Genomic DNA, 23,456 nt, shown 5'->3' with positions numbered 1-23,456 from the left:
ATTTCCAAATCTTGAGGTAAACTCTCTCCCAAACTTGTATCTTCAGTTATCCAGAAGTAAAAATTACATTGTGTATGTTTGTGCGTGTGTGCCTGCATGCGTTTATGTATATGTGTGTGTTTGTGTTCCAGTGTGTGTTGGCTTCTTCTACCACCTAAATCCAGGGGATTGAACTCTAGGGTCTAGAGGCTCAAGCAGGATGAATTCAGGTCGTCAGGCTGGGTGGCAGGTGCCCTTCCCCACTGAACTTTCTCTTGATTTTAAGTTTGACTCTCTTATGCCTGACATGTTACCACTATCTCCCCTCCTCAGATCCATTCATTCACTGTTTGTCTCGCCAGCTTCTGATGGAAATTCCAATCCTTCAGACATGTTACTAAGCCCTTTCTCCAGCCCCACCAGCCTTATATCCATTGTAGATTTTAATGTGAACAGGTATCCACCACTGGACATCTCAGACAACAGGGTCCTCACAGGCAACAGCCTTTCCTCCCAAGCAAATGCTGGAAAACTACAACTCCAAGACCAAGCAAGAACTGCATCTGAGTTATTGCCATGGTGCCCAGGCTTTGGGAAGTATCTATGTTGGGTCCCAAGACAGAGATATGCGTTTGTGGGTCCCCCATCACTGAGTCCCTTACCTTCTACACCTTCCCTTCTCAACGGTTTTTAGGACTGTATAATGAAGCAAAGGACTTTATACCTGTCTTCACCTCCCAGACACAGAGACTCCAAAACCCTTAAAATGAAAGGCCTCAGTGCAACCTCTCTAAAAAAAATTCAGTGACTGCTGGAGGACTGGGTGTCTGGACCTCACTGGTGCTGCAGGGTTCTCTCAAGTACCCACTGTATCCACTTACAGGGCTCTGTCCTGGGACCACTCACATAGTGGAAACTTTAAATGTCTTACACTGTTGTTATGAAGATCTGAACAAACTGGTAGTCTGTAAAGCCCAGCACAAGGGAAGCCCTTGATGCTGGAAACTCTCAGGCCAGTTATCAAGCTGTAGGACAGAACACAGACCCTGGGAATTCCATTTGGAGATGGAGGAAATACCAAGCTGAATAAACTAAACCAGGAATCCCTTAAGCAAAGTGAGTCAGAAACAGGGCTGTCAGGCCCAAGATGCCAGAGGCAACTAGAGGGCGGTAGTCTATCCTTAGAGCTTCCTTTGGGAGTCAGAGCCAGGTGGTTCTCTGTGAATGCAAGGCCATCCTGTCTACATAATGAATTCCAAGACAGTCAGAGCTATATAGCAAGATTGGGGCAAAACAAAAAACAAAAAACAAACAAAAAAAAACCTACAAAAAACCCCACAAAATAAACAGAAGAACTCCCTGTAACTTTAATTTTTTTCAAACCTTATTTTTAATGATTTTTTTTTGTTTTTGTTTTTTGTTTTTTTTGTTTTTCGAGACAGGGTTTCTCTGTATAGCCCTGGCTGTCCTGGAATTCACTCTGTAGACCAGGCTGGCCTCAAACTCAGAAATCTTCCTGTCTCTGCCTCCCAAGTGCTGGGACTAAAGGCTTGCGCCACCACCGCCCGGCTTTTAATGATGGTTCTTAAACGTTTTAACCTCCCTGTAGCCCATCACCCAACAGAGGTAGTGGACCTGTTTAGAAAGGTTCTTTGGAGCAACTGTCATCTGTGTTGTTTGGAAATCAGCAGTTCAGTTCACAGGTCAGCAGGCAGCAGCAGCTCCATTCACTCACAAATACCTCACAGATACACCAGCAGTTCAGTTTGGTCGAGTTGGGTTAGCAACAGGGATGACACGACCTAGCAGAGACAGCCAGGCTTCAGCCTCAGCACAGGTCAGTAGGAAGGACCAGGGAGGATTGACAGAAGTTCCTAGCTGTGCCTTTCTCAGAGAATCGAAGATCAATAAAGACAGGAGAGCCACAAGTGTTGCAAGGCTCGCTCTAATAAACAAGCCCAGTTCAGCCTCTGTCATTGTCCGTGAGTCCTATGTATACCCTCCAAACATCATGTGACCTCCACCGGTCTTGCCTTAGCACATGTGTCTGTCTCAGCTGACATCACTCTGCCAATCAACCCAAGTTTGAGAAAGCAGCAAGAAACTGCAGCATGCTATCAGTTTTTTGTTATGTTTCTCTCTATGGAGTCCCAACAAATGCAGCTCAATTACGCAATGCAAGGCGGACCAATACATGCATGTTGTTAACAAAGAATCTTTCATCACGTGTCCTTTCATGTACTTGCTTTAGCAGAACATCCTTTCTCCTGTGTCTGCTTCAGCTAAACATTCCTTCATGTGTCTGCCCCAGCAAAACACGATCCAACCAACATTCCAAAGAATCCTTAAGTTTCCACTTCAACTCCCCTAGGGCTGGGAATGTGCCTTGGTTGGTAGAATGCTGGATCCCCAGAGCTATAAAAAAAACAGGTATTGTGGTGATGCAAACCTGTAATCGCAGCTCTTGGGAGGTGGAGCTAGGAGGTAAAGTCAAGGATCATTTCAGCCTCATCAGGAGACAGCCAGCCTGGACTACAGAAGACCCTGTCTCTAACCAAGACTTTCTCTTATATTGATATATCGAGCTGCCTCTTGACCCTAAAAATTGGGCTTCCTGAGTGGTATGATTACACAAAGCACCAAGCAGTTTACTATATCCACCATACATTCTCACCATAAGTTAACTCACTAGAGTTTCATAAACCAAATAGCTTTATAACTGAGTCGGTATCCCTAACAGCAGGTAATTAAACTCCGGCAGGGATGCTGCCTGGGCTGGAAGCCTTCCCTATCATACACTCTGCTCTTTCCTAGAGGCACACAACGTCTAACAAAGCAGGGATCTGTTGCCCTTCTGTCCACTAGACTGTGAGATAGCATGGAGAAGGCTTAACGTATTTGACCTGGGAGTTGAGGGGAGTCCTAGGTCAGTGCTGAGTAGATGAATAGACACGTCCTTCACTCAACAGTTAGGAGGTGACATAATAGGTGATAAAAGAGCTCAGTGTAGTAGTCGAAGAGTCACCAAGACAAGTGCCTTACAGGATGTTACGAAGACAAAATGAAGGGGCATGACGACACACTGCAGGTGCAGTATACCTCAGAAGTCCTCACAGTCTAACCACCCAGCTACCATCATTACCACTTGATCTATGTCACTTGAAATCTTCTGTGTGTACCCACACATGTTCAGGTGTGCACACACCTTGAGGCCTGAGAATGTCAGGGTTTTCCCTCTACCATTCTCCGCTATAAGGCAGTACCCCTAACCCCTGAACCATCTCTCCAGTCCCTCCCTTACTAGTGTGTTGGAGAGCTTTAGATAACTCTGACAGGCCTTGAATTGTAGTTATGTTCCTGAATTTTTCTACTTCTCAAATGTTGGGTTCACAGATGCGAGCAAACTTGCCCAATGTATGCTAACCATTTCTTGCATTAAAAAAGTAATCCTGGGCCGGGCGGTGGTGGCGCACGCCTTTAATCCCAGCACTTGGGAGGCAGAGACAGGTGGATTTCTGAGTTCGAGGCCATCCTGGTTTACAGAGTGAGTTCCAGGACAGCCAGGGCTACACAGAGAAACCCTGTCTCAAAACAAAACAACAACAAAAACAAAAAACAAAAAAACCCCAAAACCCAACCAACCAAACAATAAAACCTTTGTCTCTTCATTGCAGTTCTCAGGTATGAACTTTGTAGATGACAATGCTGTGTCCCATTGTGATAAGGTTGGACACAAGTAAGTGATTTCAAAAGACCTTATGAATGTACTTATCCTAATCCAGACTGGAGACTTCAGCCTTAAACTATTGGTTCTGGTCCTTTATAGGGTGGTGAGTATGAGCCCAGATTGTTGGTATTGGGGTTCAGGAATTGGCACTCAAACCATAGTACACCATCTCAGTTAAGCAGAATAGTTTATTGAATGCACACCATAATACTCGATGTCTAGGACCATAAAAAGGACTTCAGGAGCCTAACTGCCGTATTAACCTGTCTCAGAGTAGACTTTTTAATAGGAAAACCATGTTCACAAGATAAAGGGCAAGGAGAGGAACAGTTGGCTTACTAGGCAAAGTATTATCAGCTAACCTTTAAGCTAACCTTTAAGCCTTGAGTAAGGTGGATGGGTGGTGAACAGGGGAATTTCAGAACATTGAGAAACAGAGCATGAGTATTATAATCCTAACTTTTTGGCTTATCAGTAGCATTCTTCAGTATCAGCCACAAAAACCCATAGTGAGCCCCTAAGTAAGTGCAGGACTCAAGCCATTTTAGACAGAACAGTTCACGCTGACCTTTGATTTGATGGTTCCTATGCAAAGCTTTGTGAAATTTTTTTTTTTTTTTTTTTTTTTTTTTTTTAGGTTTTTCGAGACAGGGTTTCTCTGTGTAGCCCTGGCTGTCCTGGAACTCACTCTGTAGACCAGGCTGGCCTCGAACTCAGAAATCCGCCTGCCTCTGCCTCCCAAGTGCTGGGATTAAAGGTGTGCGCCACCACTGCCCGGCGTGAAATTTCTTAAGATTAGCAAACCTCAGAACATTCAGAACAGAACAGAACAAAACAGGGTATGTGGTCACATGTCCTTGAGCCAAGTCACTTCTCTGTGTCAGTGACTGGCAAGCACATTACAGCAACAATATGAAATAGCTGTCAGGTATGGAACAAAATGGCTACAGTTATTTGGGGGAGGGGGGTGTCAGACCATAACAGTTGGGACATCAGAACTGCTCTGCATACACTATGTATTCTCTGTATACAGCTAGAACACTGGCACATAGTTAGTTCCCTTGCTTTTCAGTTTACCTTTACCTTTGCTTACAGAGCACAGGGCAGGGAGATACCTTTCTGTCAAGTGCCCAGAGTCCAGAATTTAAAAGTCAGGTGTCCTCCCTGGCAATGGGCAAAGAGGCACCTTGTTGGTTATGTTCTTATGTCAGGGGCAGAGCAGATGACAGTCCTTTGTTCATGTTAGCTTGATGCCTGGCTTGGTGGCCAAAGCGGTCTTATACTTAGGACTCAAAGATCAAATCAAATTCAGGCAGAGCTGGGCAGGAGTCAGACCTCAGAGCTGCCCATCAGTGCATAGCACAGGTGTGACCTAGACACCTGCTTGATGCCACACCATGCAGCATGGCTGGATGATGGTGTCCAGGGGCCTGCCAGCCTGAAGCAAGAGGGGAGTCACTACAGTGTGTTAAGTATGTGATGGTCAGATGGGAGAGAAAAAGACATGGAGCAGCTTAAGAATTAGGAAGCTGGAACTGGAGATTTGAAAGAGGAAAGGAATAGCCTGTTATGTGGGGCTAGTCCTGCTACCTAGAGACATGGCGAGGTCCCAGCTGGAACTGCCACTGAGGGCCATGTCAGAGTTCACAGCCACACAGCCAGCCACTGAGGTTGATACTAGAGAACATGGGGATGTCCCGGATGGGGACAGGCACTGGGACCACATGGATGTCCAGGGGCTGTGCATAACTGGCCCCACCCCTCATTGGATGTGGCCTCTGGGGAGCAACCCCTGTGCCTTGCCCAGGCAGCACAGTGGAGCTAGTCCTGGTGGCTAAGGTGTGGGTGAGGCAGCCCTGAGGGCATTGTGAGTGCCACTCCTTTGCTGTGGGATTGCACAGGCACAGGGGTGATGCCTCCCATTGTCCCTTGCCATCTCTGGCAGTCAGGAAAGCTGCCCCCAGGGTCATAATCTTGGGAGAACTGGCCCTGCCCCTCACTTGGGAGAGCAGGCCTTGTGTTCTCGCCTGGGCAGTACAGTAGTGCTGGCCCTGGCCAAGGGGGAGTGGGTGAAGCAGCCCTGAGTATACCGAAGAGGAGGGGGCCCTACCACACTCATCTAGCAAGAGGTGGCTTGCGTGCAGGGGTGATACCCCACCCCATCACATGAGGCAGTCAAGAGCTGAATCCTGGGGTCATAAGAACAGGTGAGCTAGCATTACATCTCACAGGCTGCCCACTGAGGCGGCCTGGAGAAGCCAGTTCCAGGACAGAGTGCAGGGGAGCTGGCACCACCACTCATCTGCCATGAGGTGGCGTGGGTGCACAGGGGTGATGCCCTTCCCCCCCTCCCATTCCTACCTGCAGTAGTTGGGAGAGCAGAGATTGGGGAAGCTAGCCCTGCTCCAACACTGGAAGATCCTGTACCTCACCTGGGCAGTACAGTGGAGCTGGCCCTTGATGGTGAAGGCACAGGTTAGCCAGCCCCTGGGTTTGAGTGGGAGGGATGGCCCAGCCCCTCACAGGCTGCAGCACTTGGGAGAATGGACCCTGAACCTTGACTGGGTAGCACAGTAGAGTTGACTCTGGAGGTGTGGGTGAGCCAGCCCATGAGTGAGAGGAGATCCTGCCTCCTGCTAATGGTGGCATTGGGTGGCCTGTCAGAGCCGTGCTGAAGACCTTGCTATGGTGGTGCTGATAAGGGAGAGCTAGTGAGCCGAGAAGCTCAGCTACCACCCAGGCTCAGACCCAGGGCTCTGAATTGGCCCACCTCCCAGAATCTGTATCTTCAAACAGTTGGGACAAGTGAAAGGGCCAGTCCTCCTGCTCCAAAGCTTCAGAATCTCCATGACCCAGGGCAACATCAGCGTAACTGGTAGGAGTCTCCATGATGATCCAATATTGATGCTGTTAGAAGCCAGAGATCTCCAACCAGACTCAACGGCTCAACACAATGAACAGATGAATATATGCAGGCAGAGGGATATATGGGACACACTGACATACTACAGCCTCCAAGTACATTGTCTATGTTTTCTTTGTTGTGACTTTTTGGGAAGGGGAGGTAGCAAGGGCAAACACGAGGGGACAGGGAAAGGAGCAGAGCAGGGCTGGAGAGCATGACGGGAAACTCACAAAGAAGCAAGTCAACAGACCGGTGTGCCTCAAACTCGGTTCTGTTACCCAAGTGGTTTCTGGGAACAAAACCTGGGTCCTTCTGCAAGGGCAGTACTTGCTCTTAACCAAGTCATTTGTAGCCTTTCATCATTGGTCAGAGCAGCTCTCACACAGTACAAGCTAGCTTCCAACTTCATGATGTAGCTAAGGGCCTTGAGCTTCTCTTACATCCCCCATCCTAAACAGACATGTACCACGTTTGCTTTTATGCAGTGCCAGAGACCAAACCCAGGACTTTGTGCATGCCAGACAGGCACTCTACCCACTGCGTCGTGTCCCAGGTCCACTCTAATCCCATTCTTGTATCACCCAGTACCCTTCCTCAGCTGAAGGAAAAAGGGCAGGAACATTTATTTTTACCCTCGCCCCTTCAGCTTTACGTAAGAAAAGGAATAGAGAAATATAGCTCAGCAGTGTAGTAGAGTAATGCCACTGCCTAGCAGGTGTGAAGCCCTAGGTATAACCAGTACTGTCAAAGACAGACCATATTAAACACAGGTATTAGTCTGCACAACCAGCTTTTTAACTAGCCCCCATATAGGTTTTTCTAAAATCACACATTCCAATGTATCCTTGTAGGTTTTGTAGGTTTTATTAAGTCAGGATTTCCATATGGCAATGGAATTTCCCTACCTGGAAAGTACCCTTAAGTTTTAGCCCTAAAAGTCAAAGTGAAGCTAAAAAATAAATAATATATATTCATATACATATATTATATATGTACATACATACATACATACATACATACATACATACATGTACATACAAGGTCTCATGTATTCAAACAGTTCAGGCTGGCTTTGAATGCTTTGTCACCAAGGATGACCTTGAACTTCAAAGACCCACAGGCTTCCAGGTCCCCAAACGTGTACCTTCATTTTCCTAATGCCAACCACAGTGGTATCATAGTCAGTGGTCCCACAGGATAACCTAAAAACAGCCTGCAGGCACTGCTAGCAGTTGAGAGGGTGGTATGACTGTTAATCATGAAAGCCACTTCTAGCCAGAAGCCACTCAACGGAATGCTTTGTAAGGAAGTACAGCACCGTGGTGTCTAATAGGCCTTGGGGTGAGCAGCCTTCAGGTCCTGGAAGCCCCACATGCCTTTACCCACCACACCATAGCCATTACTATGGCTCCTCTTGACAGGGAACCAGGAACTATGCAAGAGAAAGAAGAGATGAAACAAATTGTCCTTTAAGTGAACAAGGAACTACACTAGAGAAAGAAGAGATGAAACAAACTGTCCTTTAAGTCATTCTTTAATTATTAAAAGAGCACTGGTGGGCTTGTAAATCTCCAATAGGTTGTTGAACTGTGGAAATGGTTATAGCAGCCTTATAGAGTTATCTGAACTAAAATACACATCATCATAGTATCAAGAAGGCAAGGTAAACAAATAGCTTAAGTATTTTATTTGTTTGCAACTAAGCTTGTTAACACTATATAATGAAAATGTACAAAGAATAATGTTGCAGTTTTTGGTTAGATTAAGGTCAAAGACATTCATTAATAAGGAATCTTCAAATGTGAATACCCCAGAAATGTCCGCAAGCCAGCTGATCACAACAACTGTCTCTGAATATCACCTTACTTTGGAAGGTATTGGCAAACATTTGAATTAAAACTCAAGATTTTTCCAAAATAAAGCCGTAATTAATAAAACTATTCTATATTCAAACTAAAACAGTTTTCATAAAACTTTCCTTTCCAAAACAACAGTAAAGGAAACAAGGCATTTTGTAAAATGTGGTCCTGAACAAGTCACAGTAAAAATAAATGTCTACGTAACTCCCACCTCCTCAAAACAGAGGCTGCTTTCTGCTCACGGCCTTGGGACCAAGGCAAAGAACAGCCAATAAGCAACTTCAGGCAGAGTATTGCCAAAACCAAGCTCTAAGGGTTGAACACGGACACCTTAGGAGAGTTTGGGGGAACCTGGACAAAGGATCCAGACTCTATGTTGAAAATGATGCGAAGGTGAGTGGCTCCTCCCAAGTAGCAGTGCTGTGAGCCTGGCCCAGCCCCGCACTCCTGTTGCACGTCCGAGCACACCCTGATGCTCCACTCCAGGGCAGATCTTTTCCCTGTAGAAGTTCGGCGTCCAGGGAGCTTTGTGACTGCATGAATGAGGTGAGCTCAGACTCCACAGGGTATTTTAAGGCTTGGAGTCAAAGTATTTTTCCAGCACAGCTAGGCAGAGTCCATGTACTAATAGCCTGTCTCCAGTTTGTTCTAATTTCTCACCATGTTATTTGCAGATTCAGGACTTCCCTATATCATCATAATCATGTCTAATGTCCATCCTAACTTACGATTCATATTCTGTGCCTGGAAACAGTCCCTGTATTTAACAATAATACCTACAAATAAACAACCCACTGTTAACAACTTATATGGTCACCAAACATTAATGATCTTCTGTAGACCAAGAAAATGTTTTTAACCATAATTGTCGTGCATCAAATTCACAGCCAGAATCCCCAAGATCAAAAAACTTTTTGCACAATACAAATAATAACTTAAAACACAGACACACACACACACACACACACTCACACTTCTCACAGAGCTGTGCTTGGGGAGACTCCATGTGTTGAGTGCCACTGAAGGCATTCTTTGCTAAACTGCTGTTCCAGGTACTTTCTCTGGAAAACCTATCACAGTAGGGCACAGCTGTTTAGTGGATGAGCAGAAAAGAAAGATATGCTTGTGGCAACCAGAAAGTTTTAAGGTCTTTCAAGTTGTATAAAATGGACCTGCAGAAACATTGAAGTGTTCTCAGGATGCAAAGTTGGAGCTGAAATGTGATATCAAACCAGTTGCAAAAAGTGTACAGCAGCCATCTCCTGAGTCACGCCGGGTACCCAGACAGGCAAGGAGGCTTCAGGATACATCTGCAAATTAGGATTCAAAGACAAATAGGAACAATGAAGATGCAGTCTCACAGTTTTTAAAACATACGCTAGTAGTAAATGATCAAACAGCAGGGCTGCCACTTCGAAAGTACTAAGCTGCAAGAATTTAAGAAACGTGTTTCAAATATTAAAGTACTTCCAATATTTAGAACTAAGAAATCTTGACCACTCATTGGATAAATCAATATCCATCAACTAACTGGAACTGCCTTTCTGGGGATAAAATATTAACAAAGAGAGCAGTGTTAGAGACAGATGACTGTAGGCAGCAATCCTGGGTAACTACAGAAACTTGAGCAAATTATCTAACATTTCTAAGTATTGTCCTTACCAGTAAAATTGGGTTAATAGTACAAGTTGCACCTCATAGGACATTGTGAGAATTATGTAAAATTAAGGTTTGTTGGTTTGACAGTGTGCTAGATACCAAAGTATTAGCTATTTTACTTTACAGAGTCCTTTAAAAAAGTTTTTGTTTTTTTTTTTTTTAAGATTGATTTTATGTGCATGAATGTTTTGCCTGCACTTATGTTTGTGTCCTGCATGGATGCTAGGTGCCCTTGGAGGTTGGAGGAAGCATCAGAGCCCTGAAACTAAAATTATAGGTGGTTGTGAGCCACCATATGGGTGCTGGGAACCCACATGAAGAGACTGGGCCCTCTGTAAGAGCAACCAACAATCAAAGGCCTTTTGCTCTCAGGACACAAAATACTCCCAAGCAAAATCATGTTCTGAGAACTAGAAATTTTAAAGAAAAACGTGGTATACTTACAGCTTGTTGGCCTTGTCCCATATCGCCGCATGATCTGATCATGCGTGAATTTCACAAATGATTCATACTGTTCTGTGAAGATATAAGACAGAGTCTATACTTATCCTAGAAACCCATCCCTAACCCCTCGGCAATTTAAGAAGCAGCGTCTGTCTTCTCTGTTTGCATTCTCTGCTCAAACATTCCTTTTCCTCTCCTGTAATTCTATCCTCTACCAACGCTTTGCATCGCAGCAGCACTAAGAGCTTGGACTTCATTATCAGATGAAAGCAGGTGGGACAACAATGAGGACTGTAGGAAGCAAATGGGTAGGGCAGACTCCCCAGAAAGAAAGAGGGGGAGGGGGAGCTGAGCATGGTGGCTCATGCCTGGAATCCCTTGTTTGAGGGGAGTGGAGGATCTCTGTGAGTTTGAGGCTACCCTGGTCCACATTGTAAGCTCCAGGTTTATCATTATTTAAGTTACGTGTATCTATATGTGGGGGCATGTGTTGGTACGTACATTTGAGTGCAGGTGCCCGAGTCCAGAGAGTGCCGATCAGCTGAAGCTGTAGTTATAGGCAGCCTGGAGCTATCCAACATGGGTCCTCTGGACAGCCCTAGGTGCTGAGGCGCTCTCTAGGCTCGATTACTATTCCTTATCACACAGGGCTCCTCGTGTCATTAACCACCTGTTCTCTAGCCTCAGCTGACCTGTACTTGCTTTTCTCTACCATAACTCCCAAACAGAGTGCCCAACTTAGACATCAACAAGACTCTCGTGCAGAAGTTTGAACATGCTGGTGACACTGCCGGTACCAATCCTGACACCTGTTAGTCAGTACCACAGGCCAACCACCTGTTCACCAGCTGGTGGCCTACTCAATGCCTATACTTATGGAAAATTCTTACACGAAGAGGTCTGCTTATCTACTTTCAGAAATGCAAATGAGCTCTCTCATATGATGTAAAAATAACACCATGACAGCACCAAAGAGTGGTCTTAGTGCTCACAATCTGTAACATCTCCTCCTTCTTTTCTGAGTTGTGCCAATAATAGTAGCACCCCACGTCTCAGCCTACCTGCGAGTTTGGTACTGAGGATCTGCTCATACTCCTCCCGGACTTTATCTTCATAGTCTTTTAAGAGACGCTCACATATTATCCCCACTTGTCGAAGGGTAAAGGTGGGCTGGTCCTTCTTCAGCCAGAAAGCACCTGGCAAAAACATAGATGTAAGCACATGCCTATAACCCCAGCAATTCTCTCTTTTTTTTTTTTTTTGGGTTTTTTCGAGATAGGGTTTCTCTGTATAGCTCTGGCTGTCCTGGAACTCACTCTGTAGACCAGGCTGGCCTCGAACTCAGAAATCTACCTGCCTCTGCCTCCCAAGTGCTGGGATTAAAGGGGTGCGCCACCACCACCACCACCCAGCAACCCCAGCAATTCTCAATGCAAGAACAACAGAGTATAAGGCACACATAGGAAACTTAACAAGACCATGTCTCTAAATAAAAGCTGGGTAGAGCGTTTGTCTAGCCCCAGATTGCCTATAGCCCCCAAAAGATAAATCTTCTTTACATAACATATTCCAGTTCTGAGGTCCAGAATTATCTACCTTCATATAAATACTCTTAGCTTTAGATAGGCTAGCCTGGCTTCTCAAGGAGCCCTGTGGGTCTTGCCTATCTCTACTTCTCTAAGTGATAAGATTACAAATGTGAGCTTACATCTGGCTTTTGTTTTGTTTTGAGACAGAGTTTCTCTGGCTGTCCTGGAACTCACTCTGTAAACCAGGCTGCCCTCAAAGTCACAAAGATCTGCCTGCCTCCACCTTCCCAGTACTGGGATTAATGCTGTGTCACCACACCCTGCCTCTCCTATTTTAAGTTCGTGATTTTGTTTTGGATTTTATTCACTGCTATCCTGGAATATTTGTGACTTCTATGGACATCAGATTTGAAATGTCTGACTGTAAAACAAACATCAAAATTACTCTCTCTGATAATTTAATTCTGTAGCGGGTCAAGGCCCAGGCATCTTTTACTTTTAGGATCCACAAACGATTTTGACAGACATGAGTATGAAACTCAGGACTTTAAATTTGCTCAACTAATATTAACCACTTACCACTCCCTTTTAGAAATGGTCTCAAGAAGTCCAAGTCCAGGCTGGCCTTGAACTTACTAGTAACCTCAAATAACCTTTAATTTCTGATTCTTCTGCCTCTACCTCCCCAAATACTGGGAATGCTGAGTTGGTTTATTCTATGCTGAGGGTCCTGCCCAGGGCTTCGCGCATGCTAAGCAAGCACTCTACCAACTGAGCCCATCTCCAGCCAGTCATCACACCTTTAGTAACTCACGCAGACTCCTATAAACCAGCTGCCAAAATAAAGTCAGGGGCGTTCCCTGCTACTTGAGGAACCTCTCACCTACGTGTCTTTCTCAGTTTTCCTAGTCACTTTACCAGCAGAGGCCGTGAACATAAAAACTGTAATTTTCAGCTTCTTGGGAGCTATGACTTCAGATGTGAATTGGTTTTATCAATCGTGTTCAGAGTATTCAGCAAATATGGGAGGGGTAAAGGTTAAATAGCAAGCTTTCTACTCTAGAAGTGAGGCCAAACACAGCAAGCAACAGCATGATGACAGCCTCATTCTGGAGCTAGCAATTGGAGTAACACATTCCACAGGACCTCCTGCTGCTGGTGAGGCAGCAGCCTTATAAATCAGCATAAAGATCAAGCCACAACCCAGCCTGTCCTCAAGCTAGTCCTCATTTCTGTCGGTGTTTAAGCTACTCACCACCCTGAAACAACAAACCCTGTGGTTTTTTTCTCTTAAACTAAACAAAATATTTTTTCCTTTACAAGTGAAACATGATCAAACACTAGGCCACCCATCATCTGCAGTCATTTTACTATTCACATTCTCTACCTCTTTAAAATTATTGGGCCAGTGAGATGGCTCAGTAGGTAAAGCCTGAGCCTGAGTAAACCCTGAACCCAGACTGTGTACAGAGAGAACCAACTCCTCCAAGTTGTCCTCTGACCACCACATGCATGCCATGGCATAAGTGCATCTGCCTCCTAACATAAATAAATGTAATAAAAATTCCTATCTGTTTACGTTTGTATATTTTTAAAATATTTATTTCTAGATTCTATAGAGTATGAGGTAAGAATTTACCAAAACAAATTTTGGACAACTTAGTAAGATTCTGTTCCCAAATTAAAAAACAAAGTAACAAACTTCACCCTTGCTCTCTTAAGGCTTAAGATTCCTGTCTCATTTAAAATATTTCCATAGATCCCAGCACTCAAGGAAGGTGGATTTCTGTGATTTCAAGGTTAGCTTGGTCTAGTTCTAGGACAGTCAGAGCTACACAGAGAAAGCCTTTTTTGAAAACACAAAAATAAATAGTAACAATATTTAAGAGGCACTTTGAAGTGATGACTCAGCAATTAAGAGCACTCACTGGCTACAATTCTAGAGGACCCTGGTTCAATTCCCAATACCCACATGGTTGCTTACAACCATCTATTTCCAGCTCCAGGGGATCTGATGCCTCTTCTAGCCTCTGCTGGAACTAGGCATTCACATAGTATCCAGACATACATGCAGGCAAAAAACCCACACACAAAGAAAATGAACAAAAATTAAAATAGTATTTGGAGGGAGGGGAGCTGGCAGTTCAGTTAATGGTACAACATGCCTGCACAAGGCTCTGGATGCGATGCTCCGCATTGCAGAGTCATTCATGAACCATGGGGTGTAAGCGGAGTTCTGTGTGGCCATCATGCTGTCTGTGGAACTCCCTCTAGTCCTACAACATTCCCACCATCCTCAAAGCAAAGAACCTTTACCCACTCCTTACTCTTCCTCCCCATCAAGCTTCTCAAAATCACTAATTTATCAGGAGACAATCTTCTCTCTCTCGCTTCTCTTTCTACCACCCCAACCCCGAAAAACAAAAAAATAAAAAACAAAAAAACCTCCCAAAACAGGGTCTCTCTGCATAGCCCTGGCTGCTTGGAGCTATGTAAATCAGGCTGGTCTTGAACTCAGCAAGATCTTCCTGATCTGCCTGACACTGCTTCCTGAGTGTTGAGATAGCCAGGTCCCAGTCAATAACCTTTTTTTTTTCTTCCCGGGACAGGGTTTCTCTGTGTAGCCCTGGCCGTCCTGGAACTCACTCTGCAGACCAGGCTGGCCTCGAACTCAGAAATCCACCTGCCTCTGCCTCCCAAGTGCTGGGATTAAAGGTGTACGCCACCACTGCCCGGCCCAATCAATAACTTTTAAGCAAGATAATTTTTAACTTTAAAACCGTTAAGAAGCCGGGCGGTGGTGGCGCACGCCTTTAATCCCAGCACTTGGGAGGCAGAGGCAGGCGGATTTCTGAGTTCGAGAGTTCGAGGCTAGCCTGGTCTACAGAGTGAGTTCCAGGACAGCCAGGACTACACAGAGAAACCCTGTCTCGAAAAACCAAACCAAACCAAAAAAAAAAAAAAAAAAAAACCGTTAAGAAACTGAATATTGAGGAAACACTTTTCTAGAGGTTGGCAATACTGGTCTGCTGACCATTTATAGGGACACAGCAGGCAAGCCTTGTTCACTAAGTGACAACCTCAAATTCTGAGATTTTTGAGCATAGTCCCCACAAACCACATGTTAAGGCTACAAAGCAGGAATGTCCAAGAGAACTTTCTAGAACAAATTTCCTACAATTGCATGCCAATGCAGCAGCCACATGAACTACTACCTATGCATCTGAAATAAAGTTACTGCATACGAGCAATGGATCTTAAACCTGGTTGGGAGTGATGGCTCCAGAGTGTAGTCAGCATGCAAGAAGACTGCCACACGCTGAAGGACAGCTCAGTCTTCAGATCAGCCAAGGATATATACTGAGGCTTTGTCTAGACAACAAAACAGGACCAGGCACGGTGACACATTACTCTAATTCCAACACTCAGGAGACAAAGGTAAGAGGATCTCTGGGAGTTCTAGGCTAGCCAGGGCTGTATGTGAGACTCTATCTTAACAAGTTGTCCAAGCCAAAAGCAAAACCTCAAAGTGAAAAATTTTTTTTCCTAAAACTTAATTAGTAGGTTTAATTAAGAAATAACCTAGTTCCATGTTTTGGTTTGAATCTAGAACATCTCCACAGCCAATGTTTTAAGTGCCTGTTTTCTAGCTTGTAGTATTATTTTGAAGGCTGCCATGTTTTTGAAAGATGAGGTCTGGCAGGTGCAAATAGGTCACTGGGACAGGCATCTGCAGTTGTTATCTGCATCTGGTCCCATGTGACCCCCATTCTCTGGTTTATACCATATGAAGAGGAAGCCACAGGCTCACTGCAGGAGCGAAGCCACTTCACCATGCCTCTGCTGCCACAAAGGACAATGCCACCTGAAACCATGAGCCAAAATGAGACCTTCCTGCCTCAAGTTGCTCCTGTCAGGAGCACTGTCACAGGAATGAAGAGCAATACAGCACAAGTGGCTAAAGGACACACTGCAGTTAAAGGGAAACCAACTGTTTTCCAACAGGGTCTTGCTAGGCATCACTAGCTGTCTCAAATGCATAGTCCTGGCCTTAGTTTCCAAAATGTGCGAGGACTACAGGTGTGTACCACCAAACCCAGCTCACGAACTCTGAAAACAGATTTTTAACACCGAAGCATTCTTACCTGGAGAATTTGGTGCAGTAAGTGCTGAGGAGGAAGGCTGGCTCTCTGAAGTGCAGGCTTCACTCTGACTGAGAACAACTTCTAAATGTCTCCACCTCTGGTAACGATTATATTCTTGTTTTATGTTCTGAAAAATTTGCTCTAGAGAAAAAAGAAAATAAACTTGAATATTCATTTTATGGTCATTTCTTCAAACTTCCCAGCTACAAACTTTCTTGAGAAGATAGGCAAGAAAGGTCTTATTATTTTATTCTACAAGATGCTAGGGTTCAAACTCAGAGTCTTAAATGCTAGGCAAGCAATCTACCAATGAGAGACATCCTCAGCCCAAAGGAGACATTCTGACTAAATATTCCCTTTATCATACAGGTCATAATCTTGTCCTTATCCTATGTTAACGGGTAGATGTTATAGTGTGTAAACCAGTCACATAGCTCAAGACAGTTCTGATTCTGACTTGGGAGCTGGTGAGACGGCCCAGTGTATAAAAATGTTTGCTGTGCAAATAAATGGTTCACATACACACAGGTAAACACTCACATACATAAAATAAAAATAAGTAAATCTCACAAAAAGTTTAATTCCTAAAATGATAGCTATTCTGGTCATGCCTATCATCCAGTTTCCTTTACTTTTTCCTGTGGAAAGCAAGCAAGTCAGACCTGCATTTTGCTGGATTCACCAGTACAATTTAAAGTAAAATAAAGCATGTTGTTTCTGATTTACTTTGTTTTTAAGAGACAGAGTCTCATGTAGCCTATCCTGGTCCTGATCCTGCTGTACAGCTGAGACGACCATGGACTCTCCCGGCGATCCTTCTGTATCTCCCAAGCACTCAGATTAAAGGTGTGTGTTACCATGTCTGGCTCTTTTTTTCTGTTTTGAGAAATGGTTTAGCCTGTGGTGTTTATATTAGCCTTTAAATTCCCCGGCCTTAGCTTAGTTTAATTTTTACATTTCTACAACGCACAGTATTATGCTTCATATTATGCTTATCACTAAAAGTATTTTAACAATTAAGACTTTGTTCCATGAGACATTACAGATCTTTGGGGAAGACGGTAGATAGAAAAAAGCACTATGTACAGCATCCTGGACACTGGGAGGGAGCTGAGGGCTACTGTTTGGGGTTGATTATTAAGGCTCATTAAAAGTACTTCTGAGCCAGGTATGGTACCACAAATCTTTAATTCCAGAAGAGACGGAGGCAGGTGGATCTCTGAGTTCAAGGCCAGCCTAGTCTACAAAGTGAGTTAAGGGCAGCCAGGGCTGTTATACAGAAAAATCCTGTCTCAAAAACCAAACCAAAACAAAAAAACAAAAAAAGTAATTCCAAGAGGGTCAGAGAGGTAAAAAAGTGACTCTGAGAGTGTCAGAGATGGCTTTGAGGTTAAGAAACACTCCCCCCCCCCCCCATGACCAGAGTTCATTTCCCAGGACACACATCTTAGGCAGATCACAACCACCTGTAACTCTAGTTCCAGAGGACCCCAATGCCTCTGTAGGCACCTGCACTCACATGCACATGCAGACACGCAGATAGACACACACATACTTTAAAATAAAAATAAATCCTTAAAAGAAAAAATGTTTCTGAGCTGAGTATGGTGGCAAGCCCATGCCTGCAATCCCAGCACTTGTAAGGTGGGAGGCTAAAGAATCAGGAACCCAAAGTCATTTTCCATTACACAGAGTTTGAGAACAGTCTGTGATACAAGAGACACTATCTTAAAAACACAAGCTGGGCTTGGTAGCTAGTAATCTCAGTGATTGAGAAATAGAAATAGGAAGGTCACTGGTAGGTCAAAGTCAGCCTGGGCTACTCAATAAGTTCTAATACAGCCTGGTCTGAGTGAGACCCTGTCTCAAAACAAACATTCTGGAGGCAGGCATGGTCTCAAAACAAAAACATTTCGGAGCCTAGTCTAGTGATGCCAGCCCAAAATGCCAGCTTCTCCGGAGGCCAAGGCAAGCCCACCGCTCGGAGAATAGAGTAAATTGAAGGCCAGCCTAAGCTCCACAAGAGATGGTTCACATGTGGGAGGCAGGGGCCAGTGGATCTCTGAGTTCAAGGCCAGCCTTGTCTACAAAGTGAGCTCCAGGACAGCCAGAGCTGCTAAGCAGTTACACAGAGAAACCCTGACTCAGAAAAAAACAAAACAAGCCGGGCAGTGGTGGCGCACGCCTTTAATCCCAGCACTTGGGAGGCAGAGGCAGGTGGATTTCTGAGTTTGAGGCCAGCCTGGTCTACAGAGTGAGTTCCAGGACAGCCAGGACTACACAGAGAAACCCTGTCTTGAAAAAACAAACAAACAAACAAACAAAACAAAAAGAAAAAGAAAAAAAAGAGAAGAGAAAAGTTAAGGCTGAGGACACAGCTCAGTGATAAAGGACTGGCTTCACATGCAATCTATGTTCAATATTTAATACAGGAAAAAACAAAGGTGCCATTATAACAGGCAATGTTTGCTAGGAGTCAAATGACAGATATTCTGAGTCAGTCATCACAAACTGAATTTGCTAACAAGCAGGAAACACCAATTAGCATCTAACTATAAAACTCTATTCCTGGAGACAAGCGTCTAGAAGGATGTGGGTTTCAAGTTTTTATATACAGTGACATAATACTGTGTTCCTTTTCCAGATAGTGTAAAGCACCCTAGTAACAAAAGCAGAGACTGCATCCATGGTGATGGATGCCTAGGATTCTAATACAGGGAGGTGGGGGTGGGGCCTGGAGGATCATGGCAAAGTTCAAGGCCATCCTGGCCTATATGACAAGTTCCGACCAGCTACATAGGCCTATCTAAAATCCAGGATATTACATTTCCCTAACGCAAAACTGTTCCAGTGTATACTTTGCTTTGTAACCATATTTGTTAGGGGTGGGAGGTGGTGATAATGTCGCTTTGTTTGCTATGAGCAATTTTAGGAAGTAATTTGAACAGGTAATGAGAATCGAAATCATAGAACTGGTAATAGTGCCAGTGACGGGATGGGCCAGTGGTTGTACATCTAGGTAAACCAACACTGCCTACATGCTAGAACACAGTAATATTCCTTTAACAAGATCATGAAATTCAGGCTCTAGATGCCTGCACACAGGAAAGCCTCATTTTTCTAAGTCCCACTCCTCAGGCGCATACCAGCCAGATTCATTCAATTCAAGGCTGTAAGCAACTGCCAGGAAACAAGAAAGGACAAGTATGAGGGCAGAAGGCCCTGATCACCTCCACCTGCCTCCTGAGCAGCTAAGTCAACAATGGAGATACAGACTTCCAGGCTGGTAGGGTCCACTACCAAGTCCAAGATGCTAACACAGATTCTAAGATTCCTCTCTTACACAGGAGGAAAACAGTTGTGATTTTCTTCTGAAGACCACCTAAAAAAGGAAATAGCGTTTATTTTTAACAATGTAAGTTTCTTTATAGCACTTATCATGCTCCTAATCCTTGATTCTCAGTATTATTTAGCTTTCAGCTTCCAGGTCATTCATCAGGCTAAATCCCCCCTTAAAACTAATGTTTCTGAACTACTACTATAAGATAAGACTAAATGCCTTTCAAGACTCAGCCTTAGGTGGGGGATGGAAGAGCACATCTCAGGAGGCAGAGGCAGGTGGAGCTTTGTGAGTTCTTAACCAACTAGGCTACCTCAAGAAATTCTGTCTCAGTGCCCTCCTCCAACTCAGCCCTAAAGCAAGCATGATACAGGAGTCTGTAATCTCACTCGGTACACAGGAGGCAGAGGTAGGAAGGAGTTCAAACTCAAACTTGGCTACATAGCAGTAACAAGTGGGATGCTACTCAAAGTCAGACCGACTCTAAATCAGGCAACACATGCCTGAAAAGTAGAGCTCAGGAGGTTCAGACTTCAAGGTCATCCTTAGTTGTCTAGTGAATTCTTTCAAGTCCAGCTTGGGTTACCAGGTCTTCCCCCACACACTCACAAAAAAAGGGAAGAAGAGAAGGAAAATAAAATCCAATTGTTAATTCATTTCCCCTTAGATGACATCATTGTTATTTGGTGTTCTGTGATAGCATCTGGATAAACCCTGGGTAGCTTGGTCATTCTATAGACCAGGCTGGCCCTGAGCTTGGAGCACTCCTGCTTCCGCTTCTCAAGTACTGAGACTACAGAATGGGACCTGCTCAGTCTATTTGTAGAGCAACTAGCAACATCTCTATTTTATCCTTGAATCCAGATGACATGTTCTACTTAAGCTAAGTAGTGATGTATTAATACCTCATACTTCATGTTTCTTTCATGACTGAAGGAACCAAAATCCAATAAGCATTAAGAAACAAGGTTTTGGGGTGTATTTAACAAATTAAAAAGTTAAAAAAAATGTAACTGAGTTCTGGGCATTTAGTATTCCCAGAGCAAACTGAAGTTCTGGTTTTCAAAGCCAGCATCCCAACAAAAAGACGACCTCATTACAGGACTCTGCCATATTCAGTTTTCCAACACATTTTAAAATGATCACTGAACAATTAAGCTCAGCCGGACCACAATACAAATGGTATAGAAAGTACTGGAGAAATAAAATTTTTGTTTAAACAGGCAGACATCTATGCCTCTGCCTTTTTGAAATGGGGTCTTCCTATGAGGCCCTGGCTGGTGTGAAATTTTTAGGCTCACCTGATCTTCCTGCCTCAGCCCTGCCTGCCCCTGCTTTTGGGGCCCTTCATAAAAACAAACAAAAAAACCTTCCAAGTCTTCAGTCATTCTGTGCGTAAGACTATATATAGCATTAAGTCATCAGGGAATTTAAATCGAAAAGATTGCATTGTGGGTCAGACTCGGTAATGGATGTAAGACTCTATTTAGAAATGATTCTTGGAATCAGCCACGATAGGTTACAAGGCTGTAATTCCGGCCACTTGTGAGGCTGGAGCAGGAAGATTGCTGAGTTCAAGACAGGCCTGGGCCGCACTGTGGGTTCACTATTGAGATTAACAAACACAAGGAAAAGATAGAGAAAGGCGGTCTAGTGGAAAGAGCAGAGCCACAGTTTAAAGGAAACGTTATGATTAAGAAGTGAACACAGGTATGAAGATAAAGCTTGAGAGGTCTGCTGGTGGCAGCAGAGGAAGGAGGAAATGAAAACTAGAGGCACTAGAGACTGAAAGATGTAAAGGAAAAAAATCATTTAAAGAGATTGTAGGGTTTCCTAATGCTTAAGGAACAAGGAGAAGAAAAGACACAAAGAAACAACTTGCCCAAATCCCCTTTTGAGGGATTATTTCTGGGATCCCTTTAAAATTGCTGAATATGAATGCTGGAGCACTTTCCCTCCTCCTACTGCAATATGATATGCGTCTTTACTGTCACATGAGTCCTTCCTTTTGCCTTGGCTAAAATATGAAGTGCCTTACTCAAGTCGAGTCACTGCATTAGATATTTGAATTTTGAGTACAGAATCTCTGTATACTTAAGGATTCTCAAATGCCAGCCAACCAATTACCCACTTTAAGCCATACCCGAAACAAGACAATAGCCACACAATAAAACAAGGTCAGTCCCTCTAAGAAACAGTCTGGTTGAAATCGTATTCCATGACTATTGGGATGGTTTAGAGTCCCTAAAGAATTCTAGAAATCAAGTCTCCCCAAAAGCTCCAGCACCGTGCAGCGTTACATACACTCACACCCCTTCTTCTCCGACCCATCTCCCGCCCCACTCATGGCTGGCTTCGTGAGCAGAATCCAATTTTCCATGGCCCACTGGATCTCCCGGGAGGTTCCGCACAAGCGGAGGCAGGAGGGGCTTCAGGGACACCAAGAGCCTTCGGTGGCTTGGAGTATCCCCACTTCATCTTGGTGCCCACCCCCCCGACTCTCCAGCTCCAGGAAACCCGAAAACCGACACTGCGGGGCCACTGCCCTTCCCGGATGTCTCTCGTCCCCGGAAGCAACCAGGCCCAGCAGCACCCCAGTTCCTTTTTCTCCCAAGGCCGATATGGGGTGCCGAGGTGATCTCGGCCGGCGTCCACGACCCCCGCCCCCTCCCCGCCCCCCACGCCCCGGCCTGGCTTCCAGCCAAGTCCGCAGCAGCAGCGCAGGTTACCAGGAGTTGGAAGGCGACGCTCGCTGCCGGGCGGGGCAGGCTGCTGGAGGCTCGCCGGCGGCGTCTGCATCTGAAGCGGCGGCGGCTCCGCGTCCGGGGGCCTAAGGCCCGGAGTGGGGCCGGGCAGAGGGGCACAGCGTCGCCGCTTCGGGGAACCGGGGCTCAGCAGCGCCGCCTCGAACTCCATGGGCCGCTTCAATGTCGCCCCGCACGCCATTCCGCGGAAAGGCCAGATATCAGACGCAGACGAGGCAGTAAGGGCGGCGCTGAATCCAACTCTTCTGCTACGGCTCCCAAGCCAAGCCGGCTCCAATGGCGCCTCCGGCACCCGGCAGCCGCGCTGGCCCCGCCTCCCGTGATGTCACGGGCTGAGCCACCGCCCGGCGGAGGGGAGTAAGCCGGAAAAGGGCCGCTCCAGGAGGTCCGCAAGCCTGGGCTCGGCCCTTGGTGCCCCCTGCAGAAGGAGTGGGCCGGTCTGGGCGGAGAGCGTGGTCGCCTAGCAACACCCCCGCCCCCGCCCCTCCCAGGCCCCCTTTCACCCTCTCTGCCCGGGTGGCCTAGGAGGTCTTTCGCACCTGCGCGGCAGGGGCCTGGGCGGGGGATGGGAGAGACCTGGGAGACCCGGGTTCCCGTGGCCGCGTGACCGATAAAAGAGGTGATTCTAAAGTGTTATCAAGGGATTTTCTCTGAGTCCCAGGAAATCTTCACAAACATAGCCGGGTTATCTAAGGATAGGCTTTATTTAATCCACGAACCCTGTGCAATCCTGGGCAAAAAATTGGAACAGGAGGTGTGTTACAAAGGAATGTATTTTGGGGATAGATGACCCGGCCATTAATCGGCTCACTAAATGGATATGTGTTACTCAAAAAGGATTAAAAAAAAAAAAACCTATGAGAAAACTCACTGGCTTAAACTGTCTAACCAAGTGGTGCCAGGGTGTTAGGAACTTCCCCTGATAGCTGATTTGGCAGTTGGCTTCCTCATCTGACTTGGCAACTCAGGCTGGTTCTTCATCGGGTCCATCGAGATTCTCTGCCGTACTGTTGGCTGGAAAATGCTTTTGCTATTCTGCAAATGAGAAAACAGGGAGGTTCAGCTTTAGGAAACTGTGTGGTTGTTATTTTCCTGGGGAGTAAC

The 23,456-nt window shown here is 45.3% G+C and overlaps 1 protein-coding gene across 1 annotated transcript; it reads right to left on the bottom strand.

Annotated features, from left to right (window-relative positions):
- Positions 1 to 8,127: 8,127 nt before the first annotated feature.
- Positions 8,128 to 22,666, bottom strand: Akirin1 (akirin 1). The gene is made up of 5 exons (XM_028790166.1): positions 22,317 to 22,666; positions 16,248 to 16,388; positions 11,635 to 11,769; positions 10,574 to 10,645; positions 8,128 to 9,780 (listed from the first exon to the last, which is right to left on the bottom strand). The coding sequence occupies exons 1-5, from the start codon at positions 22,531 to 22,533 to the stop codon at positions 9,770 to 9,772; spliced, it is 576 nt and encodes a 191-aa protein (XP_028645999.1). The 5' UTR covers positions 22,534 to 22,666; the 3' UTR covers positions 8,128 to 9,769.
- Positions 22,667 to 23,456: the final 790 nt, after the last annotated feature.

The sequence above is a fragment of the Grammomys surdaster genome, unplaced genomic scaffold (genome assembly GCF_004785775.1).
Source record: "Grammomys surdaster isolate TR1022 unplaced genomic scaffold, NIH_TR_1.0 125863, whole genome shotgun sequence".
NCBI lineage: Eukaryota > Metazoa > Chordata > Mammalia > Rodentia > Muridae > Grammomys > Grammomys surdaster.
The sequence above is the reverse complement of the archived record's forward strand: the minus strand, read 5'-3'. Positions and strand labels throughout refer to the sequence as shown.